Genomic DNA, 20,929 nt, shown 5'->3' on the forward strand with positions numbered 1-20,929 from the left:
ATTAAACATGGACTTGAATTTGCATGGGAAAATTCTGAAGAAATGTAGCCATTAAATGTGGGATCTGAGGTGCGCGTGTGTGTGGGTGGGGGATATACGTCTCTATAAAGTATAAAATAAATTATTTCTAAAAACCACGTCTCAAGGATTAAATTTTTTAATTAAAATTTATTTTTCAAAAGTTTCAAACTCTTCCAAATGCACGTCCCTAAACTTTCTAAACCTCACCCTTCAAATGGCTTGTTAACCTATTAGAATGAGTTCTCCAAAAAAATAAATTTCTACCTGGAGCCCTCATCTGTGCACCTCTCTTTGTTATTATTATTTTTTCCTGGAGTGGGACCTGAACTCAGGCCCTCTGGGCGATGTCCCCGAGCCTCTTTGAGCTCAAGGCGAGCACTCTACCACTAGAGCCCCGAGCTACTTCTGGTTTTTGAGTCTTATTGAAGAGTCTGGGGGGGGGGGGGGGCTTTTCTGCCCAAGCTGGATTCACACCACGATTCCCAGATCTCAGCCTCCTGAGTAGCTAGGATGACAGGCGTGAGCCACCGGCGCCTGGCTGTGCACCAACAATGAGGGTTCAAGACTACAGGCTCACAAAGAATAAGGCATATGCTTCCTTTGTTAAGTGTGAGAAGTGGCGGGGCCACTCGTCCTGCATTCCCCCTCCCCAGCCCCCTCAGCCTCCCACATCCCCAACTCGCAGGAGCCTGCTCAGGCGCAGGACCGCGCGCCTGGGCCCGGGCGCCTCCGCCCGCCGCGTCCCCAGGCCACCCCCACAATGCCCCGCGCCGCGTCACCCGTCACTCACGGCCCCGGGGCGCGCGCGAAGCTCCTTTCATTGGCGGGAAAACGCGGGGGAAAGGGAGGTCGGGACCCGCCCCGCTGCCGGCCGGCCACCGCCGCCGAGTCGCGCTGCCAAAGCTCGGCGCTAAATTTGAAAATAAAACCCGAGCGCGGGCGGGTCCTGGAAGCAGAACCACCCGCCCGGGAGCGGCCGGGTCCTCAGCCCGGGACAGACTCCGTTCTCGCCGTCTCCGGCAGGACGCGCGCGCGGCCCGGGAGGACGAGGAGGAGGGCGGCATGGCCGCAGGCGTGGACTGCGGGGACGCGGCCGGGGCCGGGCAGCATGTGTTCTTGCTTCCAGGTAAGCCCGGCGGGACGGCGGCTCCGAGCGGGGACGGCGGGCGTGGGTTTCCTGCCATGACCCCCCCCTTCCCGCCCTCTCCCTTCACCTCGGTGTGGGGGGGGGGAGGGAGAACCCGAGGCTCCGCTTCCTTGGGGACGTCTGGGTCACGTGGTGTGTCCCGTCGCGCGGCTTCTAACCCGGAAGTGCAGGGTGGAGCTCTCGAGTCCCTGGGGATTGGGTTGGCAGGACCGAGTTTTGGGTTTCTAGAGTGTTGCAGTGGCACTCAGGCTCCGTGTGTGTGTGTGTGTGTGTGTGTGTGTGTGTGCGCGCGCGCGCGCTGCAGTGGCACCCAGGCTGTGTGTGTGTGTGTGTTGGTCCTGGGGTTTGAATTCAGGGTCTAGGCACTGTCCATTTTTGGGGGGTGGGGTGGTTAGTTGGAGATCAGAATCTCACGGACTTTCCTGTGGGAGCTGGTCTTGAATCGCGATCTTCAGATCTCAGTTTCCTCCGTAGGTAGGATTACTACAGGAGTGAGCCACCAGCGCTTTGCTAACTCTGCCCTTTTGGGTAATTTGGTGTCCCTTCCTACCCGGCAGCTTGAAAGGGGTCTTACTGGATTGGATCTGAGGGCCCACGAAGTGGCCTGGGAGAGTGCTTTGTTGCTTTAACGTGGCTCAGGCCTGGGATAGAACTGAATAGAGATTGCTGTTAGGCCAAGAGGGGGTCAAAAAATTCCTGAGAGTTAAGACCACCAGAGCCAGGCCCTTGGGCCTCTCTGTAGGTGGTGAGCAGCCATCCAGGGCATGTAGGGGCTGGGAACATTGGGCAATCCAGTGCCACAGAGTAAAAATTTGGACTGGAATCAAGCCAGGAATGTTTGTCTTTTAGATGATACAGTTGGTGGGATCATATTGGAAGAAAGGAAAAAGAGCCTTTGCTAACTATATTTAATTTTGTATTATGCGAAGTCGACTCCAATATGATATGACAAAATTGCCCACTACTCTAGAGTGTGTGTACTGAAAATCGTTGTAGGATAGTCATGCATTTTGCATGTTTAACATCCCCACACTTTTTTTTCAGTGTATAAGTTTATTGATTTTTTTTAAACATGCAGATGACATGAAGGACCAAAATTTTTCTTTGACGTTAATTTTCTTGAAGAACTCCACTCCCATTACTTGATATCTTTGATTCTGTGTCTCATCCTCTCAAGCCAGCATTTCAGTATACCGTTTATATTTTTTTATTGTCAAAGTGATGTATCGAGGGTTACACTTAATGTAAGTAAGGTAATAAGTGCCTTACACTTTCTAGTTAACATATAAGAAAAATGAAAGGACAGATTTACTTAAACCCTTCCAACTTTTCATATGTCATGGCTTATGGCAAGAGATAGAACTTCACCCAGCAGCATTTTGTCTCTCTAAGCTGACCTCTTCTTGCACCAGAGATTAGTTTTGCGCGTTTGGATACTAACATACTCCTTGCATTGTGTCTATACTATCCATCCATGTTGCATGCAGCAATTGGTTGGTTGGTTGATTGGTTGATTTTTTTCATTGCTGCTTGGAGTTCATTATGAATGTCAATCTAATTGGTTGGTTTCAAATTTGTAATTAAGAATATTGCCACCCATTTCTCTAGGATGTCACTACCCTGGAGTGGAATGGCTTGTTACTTAGTTTTGGAAGCCACTCCAAAATGATTTTTCAAAGTGGTTATACCGATCTGCACTCTTGCCAGAAGAGCAGGAGAGTTCCTGTTGTTCCACATCCTCAATGAAGGTGTTTGGATGGAAAAACAGCTAATAAGAAACTGAGGGTTTTGACAGACTCTAGCAAAGGGCTAGCTACATCACTGCTTTTCGTTGGGAAAAAAATAATACATACTCTTTGTCATACCAGTACAGTTCGATTTTTCATAGTAGGAAACACCTTTTGGAATCAAGTTCATTGCTTTATTCAAATGTGTAGGATACCTGATGATAATTTGTGTTTCTAATTTTGTCATCTGTTTTTATCAATACTGTTATCTTCATTCTTTGTTTCATATTGTCATGGTAAATCCAAATTAAATGTTGAGTATGTCCCTGAAATCAATGAGTTTAATATATCTCTTGCACCATAGTAAGAATTTTAGGCTAGTTCTGGTGTTGAGTTGAGCTGTATTGTCACTTGCTAACACATTAGGGTGGGAAAGTGGCAGTTAAAGAACTGATAGCAACCTGTGGTCAAGGGTCAGGGAGGAGCATGGTGTTTTATAGAAGTTAAAACTTGAGCTTCTTTCTGTTCTTCCAGCTGGCCTTTAGTGCCACCTGCAGGCTCTCAGGATACAAACATGATTTGGTAGCTATGAAAGTGTGACAGTGGGTTTCCAAACTTGAAGGCATCAGTCACCTGGGAGCCAATCCTCTCTCCTTCCTCCCGAAGAGCAGTAGATCCTGAGCTAGGACTCAAGAATGAGCTTTTAAAACAAGTTCCCAGATGCTGCTGCTGTGATAGGTCTTGAGATCCACTCCTGGGAACCAATATAGTGAGGACCGGCCCTTGGGAGCTACATTAGGATGTAGGCATCCCAAATAGCCCAGGTTGGGCTGTTTGTTTGATGGCGGGCCAAAGTTTGCATGATTAGGAAGTACATGGCAGTAGGGAGTATGAGGCTGGCTTTCACAGTATTTATTGTGTTTTTCTTTTTTTCTTTTTTTTTTTGCTAATCCTGGGAATTGAACTCAGAGCCTGGGCAATGCCCCTGAGCTTCTTTTGCTCAAGGCTAGCACTCTACCACTTGAGCCACAGTGCCACTTCCAGATTTTTCTGCTTATGTGGTAGTGAGGAATTGAACCCAGGGTTTCATGCATGCTAGGCAAGCACTTTACCACTAAGCCACCTTCCTAACCTTTATTTTTTTTTATTTTTTATTTTTTTACTACTACCAGCAAGTAGAAATTTATCCCAGGTGGTTAGAAAGGCAGGAGACGTGCTGAGCTAGCAAAGTAGCTACAGTGAAACTAGGCTTTAATAAAGTAAAGATTATATAAACATTTTCAAGAATATTTGATGGAGGTAATTTGTACTCAGTTTTAGAAAACTTTTAGAATCTGAAGAACTCACTTGGTATGGAAAAGTGAGTGCATTATCCAACATTATTCACAAGCCAGTAGAGCTCTGTGGAGATTTATCCATGAGACCATCAAGACCACGTGGCTGATGATCGTCTTTTTCCACTATTTTTAATTCGTATCATAGCACTATGTATTATCATGAAGGAGTTTGGGTTTAGGTCCATTTGCCTCTAGTTTGTAATTTTGTTTAAAGTTGAGTATTCCAGTTAAACCAAAGCTGGAATTTAGAAAGGAGGCTGTAAGATATTCAGACTCAGGACCTTAATTTCCATAGGCAGGTGGAGACAGAACCACTTACAATTTAAGCAAGATAAACACTTCTTTTCCTTTGGAATGATCTTCTATGTTTCCAGCATGGCTTGGAAATATTAGGTTGTATGTAGTTCTTTTATTTCAGAGGCCATTGACATCTCTACTTTTTGGAACATGTTAGAAGTTTCCATCCCTCTCTTGACCTAAAAGGAAATACTTGAGTTGTATTTTATATAATTTTCTCTGGTTGGAATTGTGTGTCCAAGTTCTGTATACTTGTCAGTTCTACGAAGCTGGGATGGACCTGGGTATGAGGGTCAGCTGGGAACACATTGAGTGTACAGTAAGAGATTATGGGTATTGCAAGCTGAATCTGCCACAGATATCAGGGCTGAACTAATAACAGGAGTCACTTTCAGCAAATACTAAGACAATGGGAAATCCTAATGTTATTTGAGGAAAAATAGAAAGAATAGAAATGATATCAAGACCATTTTGAAACTCTCAAACCTCATTTGGGTCCATTTAACCTGATCATAAAATGACCCCGAAGCAAGAGTAAAAAGTCCCTAGAAGCAACTGAACTTTCAGTTATAGACAAGTTTTGGTGTAAAATTCTCTCTTTATTTTTATTTTATTTTTGCCAGTCCTGGGGCCTGAACTCTAGGCCTGGGCGCTGTCCCTCAGCTCTTCAGCTCAAGATTAGCGCATTACCACTTGAGGCCAGAGCCACTTCTGGCTTTTTCTGCTTATGTGGTGCTGAGGAAATGAACCCAAGGCCTCATGCATGCAAGGCAAGCACTCTGCCACTGAGCCACCTTCCCAGCCCTTCTCTTTATTTTATTTTAGAAAAATATGTGTTAAAAGATATCTTAGGAAAGATCATACTTGTTATTTATTTCCCTACAGGGAGCACAAGTGATAGTTTCTTGTGGGTGGAATATGGTTAGTTTTGGGGAGATAAGGCTCCCAGGTCTGAGGACCAGAGACATTTCAAATTCAGTGGCATCTTTTAAGATGGAACATCCTGATAATCACAAGTACTAATATGAGAGTTGCCTTTCCAAATGCACATTTACACTTTAGAACTATATTCTCATTAAAATATTTAAACAATGAAATTTCCAAATTAATTTTCCTGTTTATAGTGATGGAGGAAATTTATGTTGTTGTTGTTCTGATTGTAGTCTTGTTGCCTTAATATATATATATACACATATATACATATATATACGTATATACGTATATATACGTACATATATATATATATATATATATATATATATGCCTAAAAGAAGCACCTCTTGTTTGGGAGAGGATTTTTTAAAAAGGAAGGAAATGTGTAAAAATTTAGAGCAAAAGAAGGACTACTGTAGACACCCTTGATTTTTCATTGGCCCTAAAACACAAAAACAACTTTTTTTCCTCTTTAACCTGAGGATCAGGCATGTGGATAATAGCAGAAGAAAAGTTGAAGCAGGTTGCTGTTTGTATATGTATATGTATGTTTGTGCTTAGAAATATTCCTCATGGCTGAATCTTGCTTTATTTTAAGAAGAGCTTATTCAAATGGAAGAAGCTGCTCTTCCCTTGGCAATGTGGCCAATCCAAGCTCAAAGTTGAGACAAGCTGTGTAGAGCTTGGCTGAGCTTAGAAGATAGGCCATTTACTCAATGGTTTCCTGTAGGCAGTCTCTAACATGGGACATGTTTGAACATTTTCCACGTGATTCCTGAGCCTGGCTTTGTCTTAACAGAATGTGTTTTGGTGGAGCCCTGCCTTTCTCATATGGCCCCTGGATCTGCTTATCTGGCTGGTTGAGCACACTCAGAGTTGATGGACCAAATCCTTTGCCAGCTGGTATGATCAGGCTGTATCTGAAACCTGATCCTAGTGCTCAGTAATTGTTCCAAAAGACCTGGAACAAGTAAGAATTAGCGACTCCTATGTATTTATCCCTCAGGACAGAAAAATATTCATAAAAGGAATGCTAACAGTGTTATTGATTTTTTTTTTTTTTTATTTGAGTAGCAGGATGTTTTAAGCTCCATCTCTATGTGTTGCTGGTCATTGTGGCTCTGGGCTGGTGGTGAACCTGATGTTTTCTCCAGCCACTTCCCAGTGACAAGCCATTTCTAAAAGTTTGGCTGTTGATTGAGACATCTTAAAAGAGTGGAGACTGAATTCCATGGTCTTGGTGAAGGCCAGTTGTTAGTTTTCCTCTAAAGCTTCAAAAGAAAGTTGTATTAGTCGCTTGGAAATCATTTTCCTAGTGTATACTTCTCTCACTCCTTTTTGATTTGCCTCTTAGTGGCCTTTGAAGAAACAGAGAACTTCAAAGTCAGGAAAGTCTTGAGAAATGAAGGCCTATAGTTATTACTGAAATTAGCATTCCTGAAAACATCAGGAACTTGAAAATCATGCTGATTCGTCTTGTGTGCTTTATATTTGTGTCCTGGCAAAGTATTTCCAAGGAGGTCTTTGTTTATCAGGCAAGAGGAAGCCTAAAGAAAATGAACTGGAGCCTGTGTAGGATGCAGTGTTATGAGGATAGAACTAATCTCATCCTCTTCTTTTCCTTTTAGATCTTCTTAAGAACCCGAATAGCCTTGATGTAATATCTAAAAATAAAGTGAATCATGCTTTGATGTCAGTCTTTTTTTTTTTTCTTGTAATGAGGTGTTTCTCAGAGCTTATCTTGTCTGGGACAAAAATCTGACGGTCCTGAACAATGTCCAGTACTTCCAAGTCATAAGACTATTTGGCAGAAAGTTGATTCTCCCTCCTGTCTTTTGTCTTTGAAGTTTGACCAATAGGAAGAAACATGTCTTAACCAAGAGAGGGATAAAGAAGAGCTGCCGAGTTTAAAGGACTGGTTGATAATTTCTTATCAACTATGTGTGTAGTGACCAGGCCATATAGTCTGCAGATGAAAACTGTGTAATATACTTTGTGATAAATTTTTCACAATTACAGAGTCATTATGTCTGTGCATTTATGCATGCTGTGTTGTATGTTTTACACATTAAGTCACAGACTACTAAGGAGCATATACAGCTATATATACAATATTATAATCCTGAATGGGAAGATCAGTTTCCTTTACTTCACATTAACCAACCTGAACTTTGTCTGTTTTGAGATGTTTTGTATATCTCATACTAAATACCTGTTGTTCCTTTTATGTATTTTTTTGATCTTGCCTTGAAAAGGCTCCCCCTTCCTTCCTTTGCTGTCCCTGGCACTAGATTCTACTGGCTGGATCACAGTAGGGTCAAGATGTTCCTTGAGAAGGACATCAGGGAGGAGAGATAGTTTGAGACATTTGCCTCACAGGAGAAAGTCACATTGAGATACTTATTGTGCAGTTTGTGTTTTTTTAATTAGGAAGGAAGGGTTTTAAAATGAAGAGAATCTCTAGGATATTACACTTTAAAAATGTTGCCTCTGCAGTAGTACTTGCCTGAATTTCAGTCCTAGCTGTCCATTTGATTAGTACTTTGACCTTGCTACGAGTCTTTCTTATAAAAAGTGAAGTTTAAGATAGTACCTGTTTCATAGAGATGTTATAGGGATTGCATTATGTTACCTATATAGAGGATTTACATAAAGCCTAGCAGATAGTAAAGGACCAATGCATATTACCTATTATCTTTTTTCTTTTTTTAGATTGTATATTCATTGGACACAGTTGTCACTTTATCACTGGTATGTGTTTGTTCAAGTTCAAATGACATCTGGAAAGTAGCAGTTTACTGCTTTGTGGTACTGAGATCAGGGGGAAATAAATCAGAAAGATTTGCTTCTAGTCATTAGCGGACCCCCCCCCTTACCCCCCCCCCCCCCCCCCCCCCCCCCCCGCAAGTGGAGCATTCAGTTGGCCTTTAAGAGATCACAGGCAGACTGCTGTGAAATCAGTTAGATATAAGGAAACAAACAGAGTGGCATGCTTGAGATAATTGGGAAATCCAACGTATTGAATCTAAAATGGCCAGCAAAACTGATAGCTACTTCAAATTTGTCTGAACTTTTTTCTATTTTTGCAAAAAAATACTACTTTTATCCAGCATTTTTGTCATCTTTTCCATAAAAGTCAGAAGGAAAAAGTGTAAAGCTGAGTCTTTTTAAAATAGAGCATGAAGTCTAGTGTGTCAGTACAATTTTGGAGGAAGGTGCTTTACGTAAGTTTTCTATATAATGAAGTTTGACTTTTTAAGGATCAAAATTTGTTCTCATCATTTCTTTACTTTTTTTGGCTTGTCCCAAAGCCTGAACTTGGTCTGGTTACTGTCCCTGAGCCTCTTTGTGCTCAAGGCTAGTGTTCTACCACTTGAACCACAGCATCACTTCCAGCTTTTCCTGAGTAGTTTATTGGAGGTAAGTCTTAGGTGGACTTTTCTGTCTGGGCTGGCTTCAGCCTCCTGAGTAGCTAGGATTATAGGTATGAGCCACTGGCAGCTGGCTCATCATTTCTAATTGAGTTTTTCCTAGAATTGAAGTACACATATTAATTTATTGAATACGTCCTATGGAGTTCTGCTGGGCATTTTACCATGTATTATCTTGGTTTTACACATTATGTTCTGTTCCCTGCCCAGACAACTGCCCCTGCCCCAAATCAGGAGAGCCTTGTAATCTTTCTTGCTCAGCTTTCTTACCTATCCGTGGCACTTGAGCTGCACTTCCACCTTTTTGTTAATGACAAGAGTATGTCTACCCAGGCTGGCTTCAAACCATTCAGCCTCTAAGTAGCTAGGATTATAGGCATGAGCCAGTACCTGTTGATTGGCTTATTTTCTTGTTTGCTTCCAAACTTGCTTGCTTACTTGAAAGAGGAGCCCACACATCCATCCCAGCAGACCACACAGAGGCAGGCAGGCACAGGAGAAAAATTATTATAAGGTTTATTAGAAGAACCATATTTCCCCCAAGAGGGAGCACATGGCTTCTGCCACCATCCATTAATAATAGGAGGGTCTGAGGGATAGGAAGTGAGGTAGATGGGAGTTCAGGTGGGTCTGGGTGGAGAGAGGGAGGGGCCAGCTGTATGGAGGGAACTCCAGGAATGGGAGGGGGGCCCAGGTGTGGGTGGAGCATAATACTAATATTCCCAGCTCTGTTGTTTAATAAGAATAAGGGGTACCAGGCGGGGGGGGGGGGGGGGGAGTGGCGGGGTGGCCGCAGGGGCAATAGGCAGAGGTCATTTCTTCTGGAGCTGCTTCCTGCTGCCAAGGGGTCTCTGCTTTGTTGCTTGGCCTGGTCCTCCTTTTTCCATGACAGTAGTTAAATGTAAGACACAATTAATAAAAGGCAAAAATTGTTGTTAGTACCCCAAGAGAGGAATATGCCATGGAGGAATTGATTTCCAGAAGGGGCTGTCAAAGACCTGAAATTACCTTTTATGTCTCTTATTGGAGACAGAATGGTCCTGACTCCCAGCATCCTGGAGGAGGGGGTAGCAGAAATATTTAAAGGTACCACAGCCAAAGGGTGTCTTGGGCTCTTTTGACTACTTCCTCCTGGACTGGGGGCATGAAGGAATCCCTGGAACTGGGATCTTTAGGGTCTGGGTCTGCACTGGGCAAGGCAGGGCAGTGTAAGTGATGTCTCTGGTTGCCTGTAGGAACAGGATGGCCTTGACTTGTTTCCAAGTGGTATCCTGAGCAGGGGATATTATCCTGTTGAAAGAGACTTTGGGAAAGATCAGGCAAAAAACTAACAAAAGATCAAGCAAAAAGCTGACAGGGTGACAAGGTCAATTAACATGAATGACATAGAATATACATTGGCCATGAGCCAGAAACGTTTCATTTGGAGTATAAAGCCCAGTTGTAGCCCATTACAGGGAAGGTAAAATAACTGGATTCGGGAAAAGAAGGTAGAAAGGAGTGTCTAAAGTCTTTTGAGTAACTGGGTTGGGGGAACATAACGGACTGTAGAGTACCAGTCAGAAGTTATAGCAGGTAACAAAGGCAAGACTGTTAACTTTCTGTCCAGTTAGAAGGTAGACAGGTATGGACATTAAGTGGGCAAGCAACTCTTTTGATCTCCTGGCTCTGATTAATTTTGAAAGGGCGAGCATAAAGTGACTCCATTTAGAATGTCATCTCTTTACTCCTCTCCATGGTTTTCCATTGTCAGGACTGACTTTGTCCTGGTGGGTGTCACAGTGTCCATTGCTGGGATAGCTTGTCTTAGTTGGCATTTACAGTTTGGACTCAAGGCCTGGGCACTGTCCCTGAGCACTTCTGCTCAAGGCTAGTGCTCAGAGTCAATGCCACTTTCAGCCTTTGGCTGGATACTTAGACTTGAGTCTGGAGCCATGCCTCCAGCCTGGCTCTGTGCTGATTAGCTGGGAGATGGGAGTTTTAGAGGGATCCTTTGTGCCCAGGGTGGCTTTGAACTGTGGCAAAAGGAGTCTTTGTTACAAAAGCCCTTTTTATTTCCAATAAAAACAACAAGGAGATCAATGAGATAGAGCTTACCTATAACTTGTTAACAATTGACTAACAATTACTTGTCAGATTTTTAAAAATAAAACACAGTAGATGTTTTTAACCTGGGACTGATTGGCACTGTAAATACTGCCCACCGCCTCTGGGCAGCCTGTTTAAAGTGGCTTACATACAACATTTAACCTTTAACAAACATACAGGCCTGTCCTTGGGCTATAGCAGCTGAGCCTGTTTAACACCTTGATTTATAAAAGCATTTTTCTGGCTGGTGGGAGGAACCTGATTTCTAGTGGCCCCAACAATGCCTACCTATGTAGGCCTTTAGACAGATCTCAACAGGGACATAATCTCAGCTCTACAAGTTTTGTGTTTTTTTTGGGGGGGGGGGGTGGGGAGGGGTCCAATTGTGGGCCTGAACTCTGGGCCTGGGAGCGCTATCCCTCAGCTCTTCACCTCAAGGCTAGCGCTCTACCACTTGAGCCACAGCACCACTTCCAGCTTTTTTTTTTTTTCCTGCTTATGTGGTGCTGAGGAATTGAACCCAGGGCCTCATGCATGCAAGGCAAGTGCTCTACCACTGAGCTACCTTCCCAGCCCTCTACAAGCTTTTTAACAGATGAATTTAACCAGCTCAAAAGTTACTGCCAATTAGGACTTTGAGCAGATACAGTGGGTTTGGGATTTACATTTTACAACCTTAACTTTTACTGCTGTCACAGATGACTGGCAAGTTTTGTCCAGTTAGACTAACATGGGTGTTAGGCATGCTTACAAAGTATCTTTCCATGACCTCCTGCTTTGCCAAGCTCAAGTAACTCAGGATCTGATACCATTTTTGTCATCCAAGCAATTGTTTGTAATTGCCTCTGGATGTTTTAACATTGTCAGGGTCCCTGGAGTGCCTTTTTTATGTTGGGATAAATGCACCTTTGGCATTTTCCCTGGTCAGTTGCTGGATTTGAGCTCAGGGTTTGAGTGCTGCCCCGCAGCTCTCCAGCTCAGGGTTAGCACTTGGCCACTTTGAGCACCCAAGCAACTGGGGTTTTGAGCACGCTGCTGCTGGCAGATTAGAAATGACAGTCTCACAGGGACTTTTGTCTGTCCAGGCTGGCTTTGAACTGTAGTTCCCAGATCAATGAGTTTTTACAAACGGTCCCTTTTACTTCAATTAAAAATAACAAAGGTGATATTGGAAGTAATTTATAAGCATGGTTTCACCTGGAACTTATTAAGTTACATTTGACAAACTTGTCTGGTCTTTTACTGTGGGCCTGCAGGAAATGGTTACAAAAAAAGCTTTCAGGGCAAACTGGAATAATCCTAATTTATCCTTTCTTACTTTGAAATAAACCTTCAGGAAAATTTTATCTTTTAAACTTTAGTCTGGGAGGCCAGCTACTCTCCTCACCTTCCCAAATTTTTACAAAGGAGATGCCATTTTAATCCCTTTTTGTAAAGTTACTGTAATTTGCATTTAAATGCCTCATTGAAACATTGGGCTACACCCTTTACCTCTTGGCAGAAGCTTTAACGTTCTGGTGCTGTAGCATCTCTCTCTTTTTTTTTTTTTTTTACAAATACATCCAATTGTAAAATAGTATGGAAGTCAACTTATATCCTTTGCTCTTACACCCCTTATGGTCTAACTAGTGGGAATTAACATTTACAGAACTAAATAGCTGAAGTGGCTTGTGTTTTACCCCAAATCATCAGCCTTTCGGTCATGTGTCCTGGAGCAAGGCCGGCTAGGTCTGGGCAAGGCTGTGGCATCTCCCAGCGTGTATAGACTGTTGCAGCTCCTGTTGGTTACCTGCAAAATTCTATAGATATTGGTTAGAGACCTGGTTTACACCAGCTTTTGTATGTTGGTGTCACTGGCTTAGGCAGCTGTGACAACTTTGTTTTGTTTCCTGGGCATTTCCCATTCACCACCACACTGTTGAGTTACCTTAGTCCCTTGATCTTAAAGGGAGTTGATTGGCGCTCATGGGAGAAAACAGAATTAAACCTTAGCCTTAGTTTACTAGCCATGGTCAGAGGTACAATATTTAACTCTTATCATAGATGGACATAGGAATGACATAAATCTCAGCCAACTTACTTACTTTGTAAAGGAAACCGTCTTTTTTTTTAAACTCCTTTCCAAAAGCCTTTTAAAACTGCCTGTTTTTTCTTTGGCTTATAGTCAGTCAGGTCACAAAGTTTTAAAGCAATTTAGATGAAATCACACCTTTCATTGACAAGTATCTTTTAGTACATAAAATACTTGATAACCTTGAAACCATAACCACTTACATATAGACAAATAGACACAGACAGACATGTCTGTGTACAGATTATAGTGTGCTTAGATTTTAAAATCGGCCGTTTTAAAGTTTTGAAATTTTAGTGGTATTACTTTTCCTAATTAGGATGGAACCACGTGGTCAGTTTAAAATACAAAACTTTGCCAACAAGAAACTTAGTAAACTAGAGACAAGACACAAACAGACAGGTGGCCTAGCATAATGGCGCCGCAGGTCAGGTGGGGGGTAGGTCACAGAATCAAGTAGAGTCGGTTCGAAACAGCAGCTGAATTACCAAGATGGCAAATCCACCACATGCTCGATGCTGGAGAGATTTAACAGAATTTAATACACTTTTGGTAATTGTTAGGTTTTTAAAAAGAGGTAGCCGAGTAAGAACTGCACCACGCACGTGGTATTCAGGTAAGGGGTAGGTTTATTCAGTAGACCTGCTGGGACCAGGCAAGGTTGGCACTCCACGCGGCTGGCAAAAGGGAGCGAGAGAGCGTCTGGCCCCGGGTTAGGCCCTATATAGGGTAGGGGGCAGGGAAGGGTGTGTCCAGGTAAAGGGAAGTGGGATCAGGTGGGAGAAAGGTGTGGCCACATCAGATTAAGATGTGACCTCAGCGGATGTGACCTCTTCCAAGTGTCCCAGTTGCCTAGGTACTGCAGGTACTGGGCGAGGTCTGTTCGGCGTCCAGGAATGGACCTTACAGTAATGTCCAAACTTGTTGACCTTTTTTTCTGGGGGGGGGAGGGGGGATGAATTTAAACTTAAAACTCATCCATTCTATTATCTCAAGGAATATAAACAAGCCATTATTAGCTACCTTCTTCCAGGGCTTTACCAAGGATTTAGCATATTTGAATACCTTTAGTTGGAAGAAGGGAGAGGTTACCAGAAACTAATTTTGAAATAGCAAGGGGCCGAATTTAAGGGGAGAGGGAGAGAGACAAAGAGACTTTTATCTGCCCGAGTGCTCACAAAAGTGGAGTTTTAAATTTGGGGCCAAATTTGACTCTGATGGGGGCTCAGCAGCCCTCCATGGCCCAGGTGGCCTTAATGTAAAGAAATTTAGTGCCCTTCCCATGGTAAGTGACCTGAAGCCATGCGCCTACTGTAGAGCGTTCTCTACAGTGTTGGTTGGCTCCTAAAGAGGGGAGGCCCCGCCAGTGGAGAACATCACGTTTGTCCACTGGGGGGTCCTTGGGCCACGGTAAGACCCCTTGCAGCTAGGTCTGGGCACTTGGCCAAGATTTTGCCCAGACTGGGGCTTGGTTAGCCCACAAAGGCCCAGGTGGCCTTACCACTGAGATATCGGAGTCAGAAACCCAGACCTTGGATAAACTGGACACTTACCTGGAGTAGGACTTAATTAAGGGAGTAGGACTTAATTAGCGGTGCTGGATGGGCTGGTCAGGTCACTTGGTGGTCCTCTGGCGACCAGAGTGTAGGATCTCAGGATAGGTCCCAGGACAGCTGGTTAAACCCCCTTCTTAAGTGGATTGGGGAGCAAATCCACTGGGGAGCCTATCCTCGTGTACGGGCCACCAGTGAAAGAGGAGCCCACACAACCATCCCAGGAGACCATGCAGAGGCAGGCAGGCACAGGAGAAAGATTATTATAAGGTTTATTAGAGGAGTCATATTTCCCCCAAGAGGTAGCACATGGCTCCACCAACCATCCATTTAGTAGGAGGGTCTGAGGGATAGGAAATGAGGTAGATCGGAGTTCAGGTGGGTCTGGGTGGAGAGAGGAAGGGGCCAGCTGTTTGGAGGGAACTTTAGGAATGGGAGGGGGGCCCAGGTGTGGGTGGAGCTGAGGACCAAAGGTGAGCATAATACTAACACTTCTAAGCTTGGTAAAGGTGCCAGCCTTTGGAATAATTCAGGATTTCCCAAATTTAAGTGAAAACTCTAACTTTGATAGAGCTTTTATTCTTTAAGCAGAAGTAATATTGTGTCCTGATGTGAAAAGCTCATTCACCTGTTCAAGCTCCAAGTACTGACTCCAAGACAAGAAGTACAATAAAAGTGAGACTTAAATGGTAATCTTAGAAGATTGAGTGTCTGTATGATGGTAGGCATGTGCTCCAAGATTACAACAGCAATTTTATATCTAGTGCTGAGAGCTCCTTTCCCCCAATTAGTCTGAGAAATATGGGGTTCACATTCTTTCTCCTAAGTTACATTACTTTCTATTGGGTAATTTGAATACATGTACCATGTGAGACTGGTTAAAATTTAGAAAGGAGCTTTTGGCTGTCTTTACTTACCTTTGTTCTTTTGTGGTGGGAATTCTTGTGTGTTTGCTGGTACCTACAGTTTCTACCCATTTTCTCATTTTATTCTTCCCCTTGCTAATCAGCTGTGCCCTCTTCTAATTTTGTCTGTTTATCTACAGGCTTTCCAACACATCTGAAAATAGCTATGCAAGCAATGTACTGCTAATTTTCCACTCAAAATCAAATGTCTTAAAAATGGACCACCACTCACTTTATTTTCAACACTAATACCAGGTACAGATTAAAGAACATATCAGTGGTATTATAGCAGTTTTTCATGCTAAGCTTTCAAAATGCAATGAGAACAAACCCACCATTCCATAAACACAATGAAACATGGCAAGACAGTCAATCCAACTTTTCCCAACTCTTGAAATAAGCCAAAAGCTTCCAACAGTCTAAAGAGTGTTTATTCAAGGAAAGCTGCTGAATTTCATTAGGAACAGCAGGGTTTGTGGCATTGTAACTTGAACTATTCCGATTTCCCTCTGCACCATTCTGTAGTAGGCTTGAAACAGCAGTTTGCAATGTTGGTACGTGTGAAAACCAGCAGCCTTGCAAGTGCTGGACAGGACAGACTGGTTTGGTACTGTTAAAAAAAAAATCCCTTTCCCACAGCATTGTCCCTATTTGACCAGTCTTCCAATTCCCTGGAAAATCCCATATACAAGGCTGTGTTGTTATTTGACCTGACTTGGAGCCAAAGCTTACTCTTTGAGAAAAGTGCTCTCCCCAGGGCATTTGTCAAAAACAATGGCAGTTGTTTGACACTATAGTTTCTGAGGAGCAATACCGCTTTAGCAGATTACAATATGGCTAGAAACTTTTTTTTTGTTTTTTGGTTGTGGGGCCTGAACTCTGGGCCTGGGCACTGTCCTTCAGCTCTTCAGCTCAAGGCGAGTGCTCTACCACTTGAGCCACAGCACCACTTCCGGCTTTATTCTGTGTCCCGACCCGCAGGACGTCAACGAGGGCAGTGAACCTAAGCGAGAAGGAATGAAGGGACAAGAGACACGAAGAAGGACAGCAAGACAAGGATTCTGATCAAGCTGCCAAATTTTTATTTTTCACACAGGGGTATTTATATGCTTAGAATAAGGAAGCTTTTTCATTGGCCGTAGCAGCTGCAAGATGTTTGCTTAGGGCAATGTGAAAAGGTGGTCAATAGCAGCTACCTGGTCTTTGTTTGGGGCAGGATGCAAAGACCAGATTCTGTAAATAGCCTCCAGAGATGTTCCAGAGAGATAGTCAAGCTTATCTTGCGGAGAGACTCCCTGCAGGGCTCTCGACAATTCTGCTTATGTGGTGCTGAGGAATTGAGCCCATGGCCTCATGCATGCAAGGCAAGCACTCTACCACTGAGCCACCTTCCCAGCCCATGGCTAGAAACTTAAAGGGAAGATACTGTGGAGCAAGATATCCATAGGGAACTTTGGAAAACTGACAAATTCCCAGGGAGTTAGAAAGTTACATGTATGTGGGCATGCTTAGGAAAGACTTGAGAAAACTTTAACCTCTCAATGACTGATGATGAGGCTCTGAAGACCTGCTTTATTTTCTTAGCAAAGGCTGAGAAACTTATCAGTTCAAAGCCACTAAGATAACTGAACAGAGGTATCAGTGACTCCACAACACAGAGAATACAGACTTTACAGAATTGGTATAGGAAAGTCACTAAACAAGCAAATAGCAACAATTGCAGTGACATTAAAAAGGGAAAAAACAGTCTAGGTGCTAATGGCTCACATCTGTAATCCTTGCTACCTATTTAGGAGGCTAAGATTTGAGGATTGTGGTTCAAAGCCAGCCCCTGCAGAAGAGTCCCCTGGAGACTCTTATCTCCAATTAACCACTCAAAAACAGGAAGTGTTGCTGTTGCTCAAAGTAGCCTTGAGCAAGAGTTCAGGGACAATGCCCACGCCCCAAGTCAAGTCCCATGACCTACAAAAAAAAAGGGGGGGGGAGAGGGGACAACAACAAAAACCCCAAATTAAGTGTGGTAGCCCATGACTATAATCCTAGCTACTTGAGAGGTAGCCATAGGAGTAATGTGATTTGAGGCTAGCATGAGCAAAAAGTTTTTGAGACCCCTCATTTCAACCAATAAAAAGCTGAGCATGGTGGCATATTGAGGAACCTAAGCAACTCCATTTCACTTAAGACTCCCCATCTCAGTTCTGCAGCTTAACCCTTGACCCACTTCAGCCTCAATGCTAGGAATTAGGACAGCAGCCTCGCACAAACAATTCTCGGAACCAGAGATGGTGTTTTCTCAAGACTGTATGTCAAGGTATCTGAAATTCCAGAGCTGCCCCTCCTGGGGTCTGGTGACCAGGCACCCTGCAGTTTAGCACCTATCCTCTTGAGCCTCCCTTGTGGTGCAAGCCAACCAGTTTAAAGTACCTAAGCCCCCTTGATCTAACCAACAATTTGTTTCTGGTCCTTTCCCGCTTTGTATAGTGCGCCAATCATACTATAGAGTTGTTTTATGATTTTCCCGCGGTTTGTAGCCATTTGTTACAAGAAGTTATGATGTATGTAAAGCCCCTGCCTTCCCTAAAAAATGTATAACAAGTTACTGTAACCCTGGACTCGGGGCCTCTCAGCGTCATGGGCTGCTGCCATGTATCAGGGGGACCAAGCTCGAGCTTGCAATAAAGACTCCTTTGCTTTTACATTGGTGACAGTCTCTGGTGGTCTTTTGGGTAAGGATTTCTGAATTCGGCTTTACCTTTGTTGCATTGGCCGGGAATTCCCCCCAAGCCCACCCAGACGCCTTAAGTTTTTTTTTTGTTTTGTTTTTTTGGGATCCGGTTGAGGGGCCTGAACTCTGGACCTGGGCGCTGTCCTTCAGCTCTTCAGCTCAAGGCTAGCACTCTACCACTTGAGCCACAGTGCCACTTTTGGCTTTTTTCTTTTTGCTTATGTGGTGCTGAGGAATCGAACCCAGGGCCTCAGGCATGCAAGGCAAGCGCTCTATCACTGAGACACCTTCCCAGCCCCAGCCTTAAGTTTTTGAGACCCCTCATTTCAACCAATAAAAAGCTGAGCATGATGGCATATATCTGTCATTCCAGCTGTGCAGGAAATATAAATAACAGGATCACAGTCCATGCTGGCCTGGGCCTAAATATAAAAATATCCAAAGCATAAGAGGGAGTACTGCCAAGACAAACAAAAATCCTGGGGTTCTAGTGAGTTAAAGCAGGGGCATCTCATTTCTAGTAATACCACAGAAATATCCCCCATAGTCTTCTGTGTAGAATGTTTTGTCCCCAGATAGTGTGGAGGGCCTTAAAAAACGTTAGGATGTGGAACTTTGCAGGATGACGTATGCTACTAGGGGACTATGTCAATAGGGGTATATCTTTTTCTGGGCTTTGCATGTGTTAAAAAAATAGAGAATGTCAATATGGATAGTGGAAATTACCAAAGAACATATAGATTCTGAGATTGAAAAATATATCAGATATGAAAAATTCCCTGATGTACCCAACAGCAGGTAAGAGCTGGTAGAGCTGGTAGAGGAAAACTTTAGAAAATCTGAAGATAAATTAATCCAGATTATCTAGCCTAAGGAACAGAAAAACTAAGAAACTGAGTAGGTTTGTAGGACACCATCAATCCTATCAACATATGCATAATAGAAATCTCCCAGAAGACTAAGACTATTTCAAGAATTAATGTTCAAACACTTACAAAATATGATTATTGTTAGCTTTTTAAAAAGAGAGCTGAGTAAGAACTGCACCACGCACATGGTATTCAGGTAAGGGGTAGGTTTATTCAGTAGACCTGCTGGAACCAGGCAAGGTTGGCACTCCACGTGGCTGGGAAAGGCCTGGGAAAGAGAGGAAAGAGCTAGAAAAGAGCAGAGAGAGCAAGAAAGAGCAGTGAGAGAGCAGAGAGAGAGAGAGCAGTGAGAGAGCAGAGAGAGAAAGGGGAGGGGAGGGGAGGGGAGGGGAGGGGAGGAGAGGAGAGGGAGCGCCAGCAGGGAGAGCTAGAAAAGAACAGAGAGAGACCTCTGGGCCTGGGCTAGCCCTTATCTAGGGTATGGGCGGAGAAAGGTGTGGCCACATCAAATTCAGATGTGACCTCAGCAGAAGCAGATGTAACCTCTTCCAGGTGTCCCAGTTGCCTAGGTAACGCAGGTACTGGGTGGAGACTTTGCTGCGAGGAGGGTGGAGTCTGCTGACCTTACAATTAATAATCTATTCAGCTAAGAAGTGAACAAATTCTAAACAGGATAAAATAAAGGAGATCCATTTCTACAAGTATCAGATGGTCAAAAGACAAAGAATCTTGAAAGCAACATCAAAAAAATGAGTTATCAAGCAAAAGGGAACTCAGTGAAGTTAACAGAGTCTGGAATGGTATGCTGAAGATAATGAAAGAAAATAACTCACAATAGAAGGTTCAGTGTCTGTCAAAATTATCACTGAAAAACAAGAAAGCAACAAGATATTCTCAGATAAAGAAAACAGAAAATTCATTGCTAGAAGACCTGCCCTAATAAATCAATAATTATACTAAATGTGAAGCATTAAGCACTTCTATTAAAAGGTTGTAATTGGCACATTGTAAGGAAATATTACAAACTACTGTCTGCCAGTGAAACAGACAATTCAGAAGAAATGGAAAATTTTCCAGATAAACTACAAAAGATAAAATATAAAAGAAGATAAACTCCAAAACTGACTCAAAAATCAAAATCTGTGCCGGGCGCTGGTGGCTCACATTTGTAATCCTAGCTACTCAGGAGGCTGAGATCTGAGGATCATGGTTCAAAGCCAGCCAGGGCAGAAAAGACTGTGAGACTCTTTTTTTTTTTTTTTTTTTGTCGGTCATGGGGCTTGAACTCTGGGCCTGGGCGTGGTCCCTCAGCTCTTCAACTCAAGGCGAGCGCTCTACCACTTGAGCTACAGCGCCACTTCCTGTGAGACTCTTATCTCCAATAAAACACCAAAAAACTGGAAGTGGCGCTCAAGTGGTAGAGTTCTAGCCTTGAGCTGAAGAGCTGAGGGACAGTGCCCAGGCTCAGAGTTCAAACCCCACCACCGACAAAAAAAAAATCAAAATCTGAATACAACTATGGCAAGTAAAGAAATTTAAATTATCAGATTTCCCTCCCCCCCCCCCCATGGTGCAGGGGAGGGCATTTAAACAGTTTCACTGTAGAATTCTATTGAACATTGAAAAGCTCCAATCCTTTACAAACTTTCCCACCAATGAAAAAAGAAATACTTCCTAACTCATTCTATGAAGATAGTTTTTCCCTGAAACCCAAACCAGACAAAGACATTTCAAATAAAGAAAATTTATCCAATATTCCCTATGAACATGGATGTAAAAATCTTCAACAACAACCAGACTACATCCAGGAATATATAAACAGGAT

At 43.3% G+C, this 20,929-nt stretch overlaps 1 protein-coding gene across 2 annotated transcripts in view; it reads left to right on the top strand.

The window, feature by feature from the left end:
- The first annotated feature begins 800 nt into the window (after nucleotides 1–800).
- Rnaseh2b (ribonuclease H2 subunit B) overlaps nucleotides 801–20,929 on the top strand; it is a 65,693-nt gene continuing 45,564 nt past the window's right edge. For both annotated transcript variants that reach the window (XM_042685647.1, XM_042685645.1), the window contains exon 1: nucleotides 801–1,147. In XM_042685647.1, coding sequence (XP_042541581.1) covers nucleotides 1,084–1,147 — 64 coding nt within the window. In that variant the 5' untranslated portion in view covers nucleotides 801–1,083. The remainder of the gene's footprint in view (nucleotides 1,148–20,929) is intronic.

This window comes from Dipodomys spectabilis, unplaced genomic scaffold (assembly GCF_019054845.1).
Source record: "Dipodomys spectabilis isolate Male_0828 unplaced genomic scaffold, ASM1905484v1 ptg000095l, whole genome shotgun sequence".
In the NCBI taxonomy this organism is placed as follows: domain Eukaryota; kingdom Metazoa; phylum Chordata; class Mammalia; order Rodentia; family Heteromyidae; genus Dipodomys; species Dipodomys spectabilis.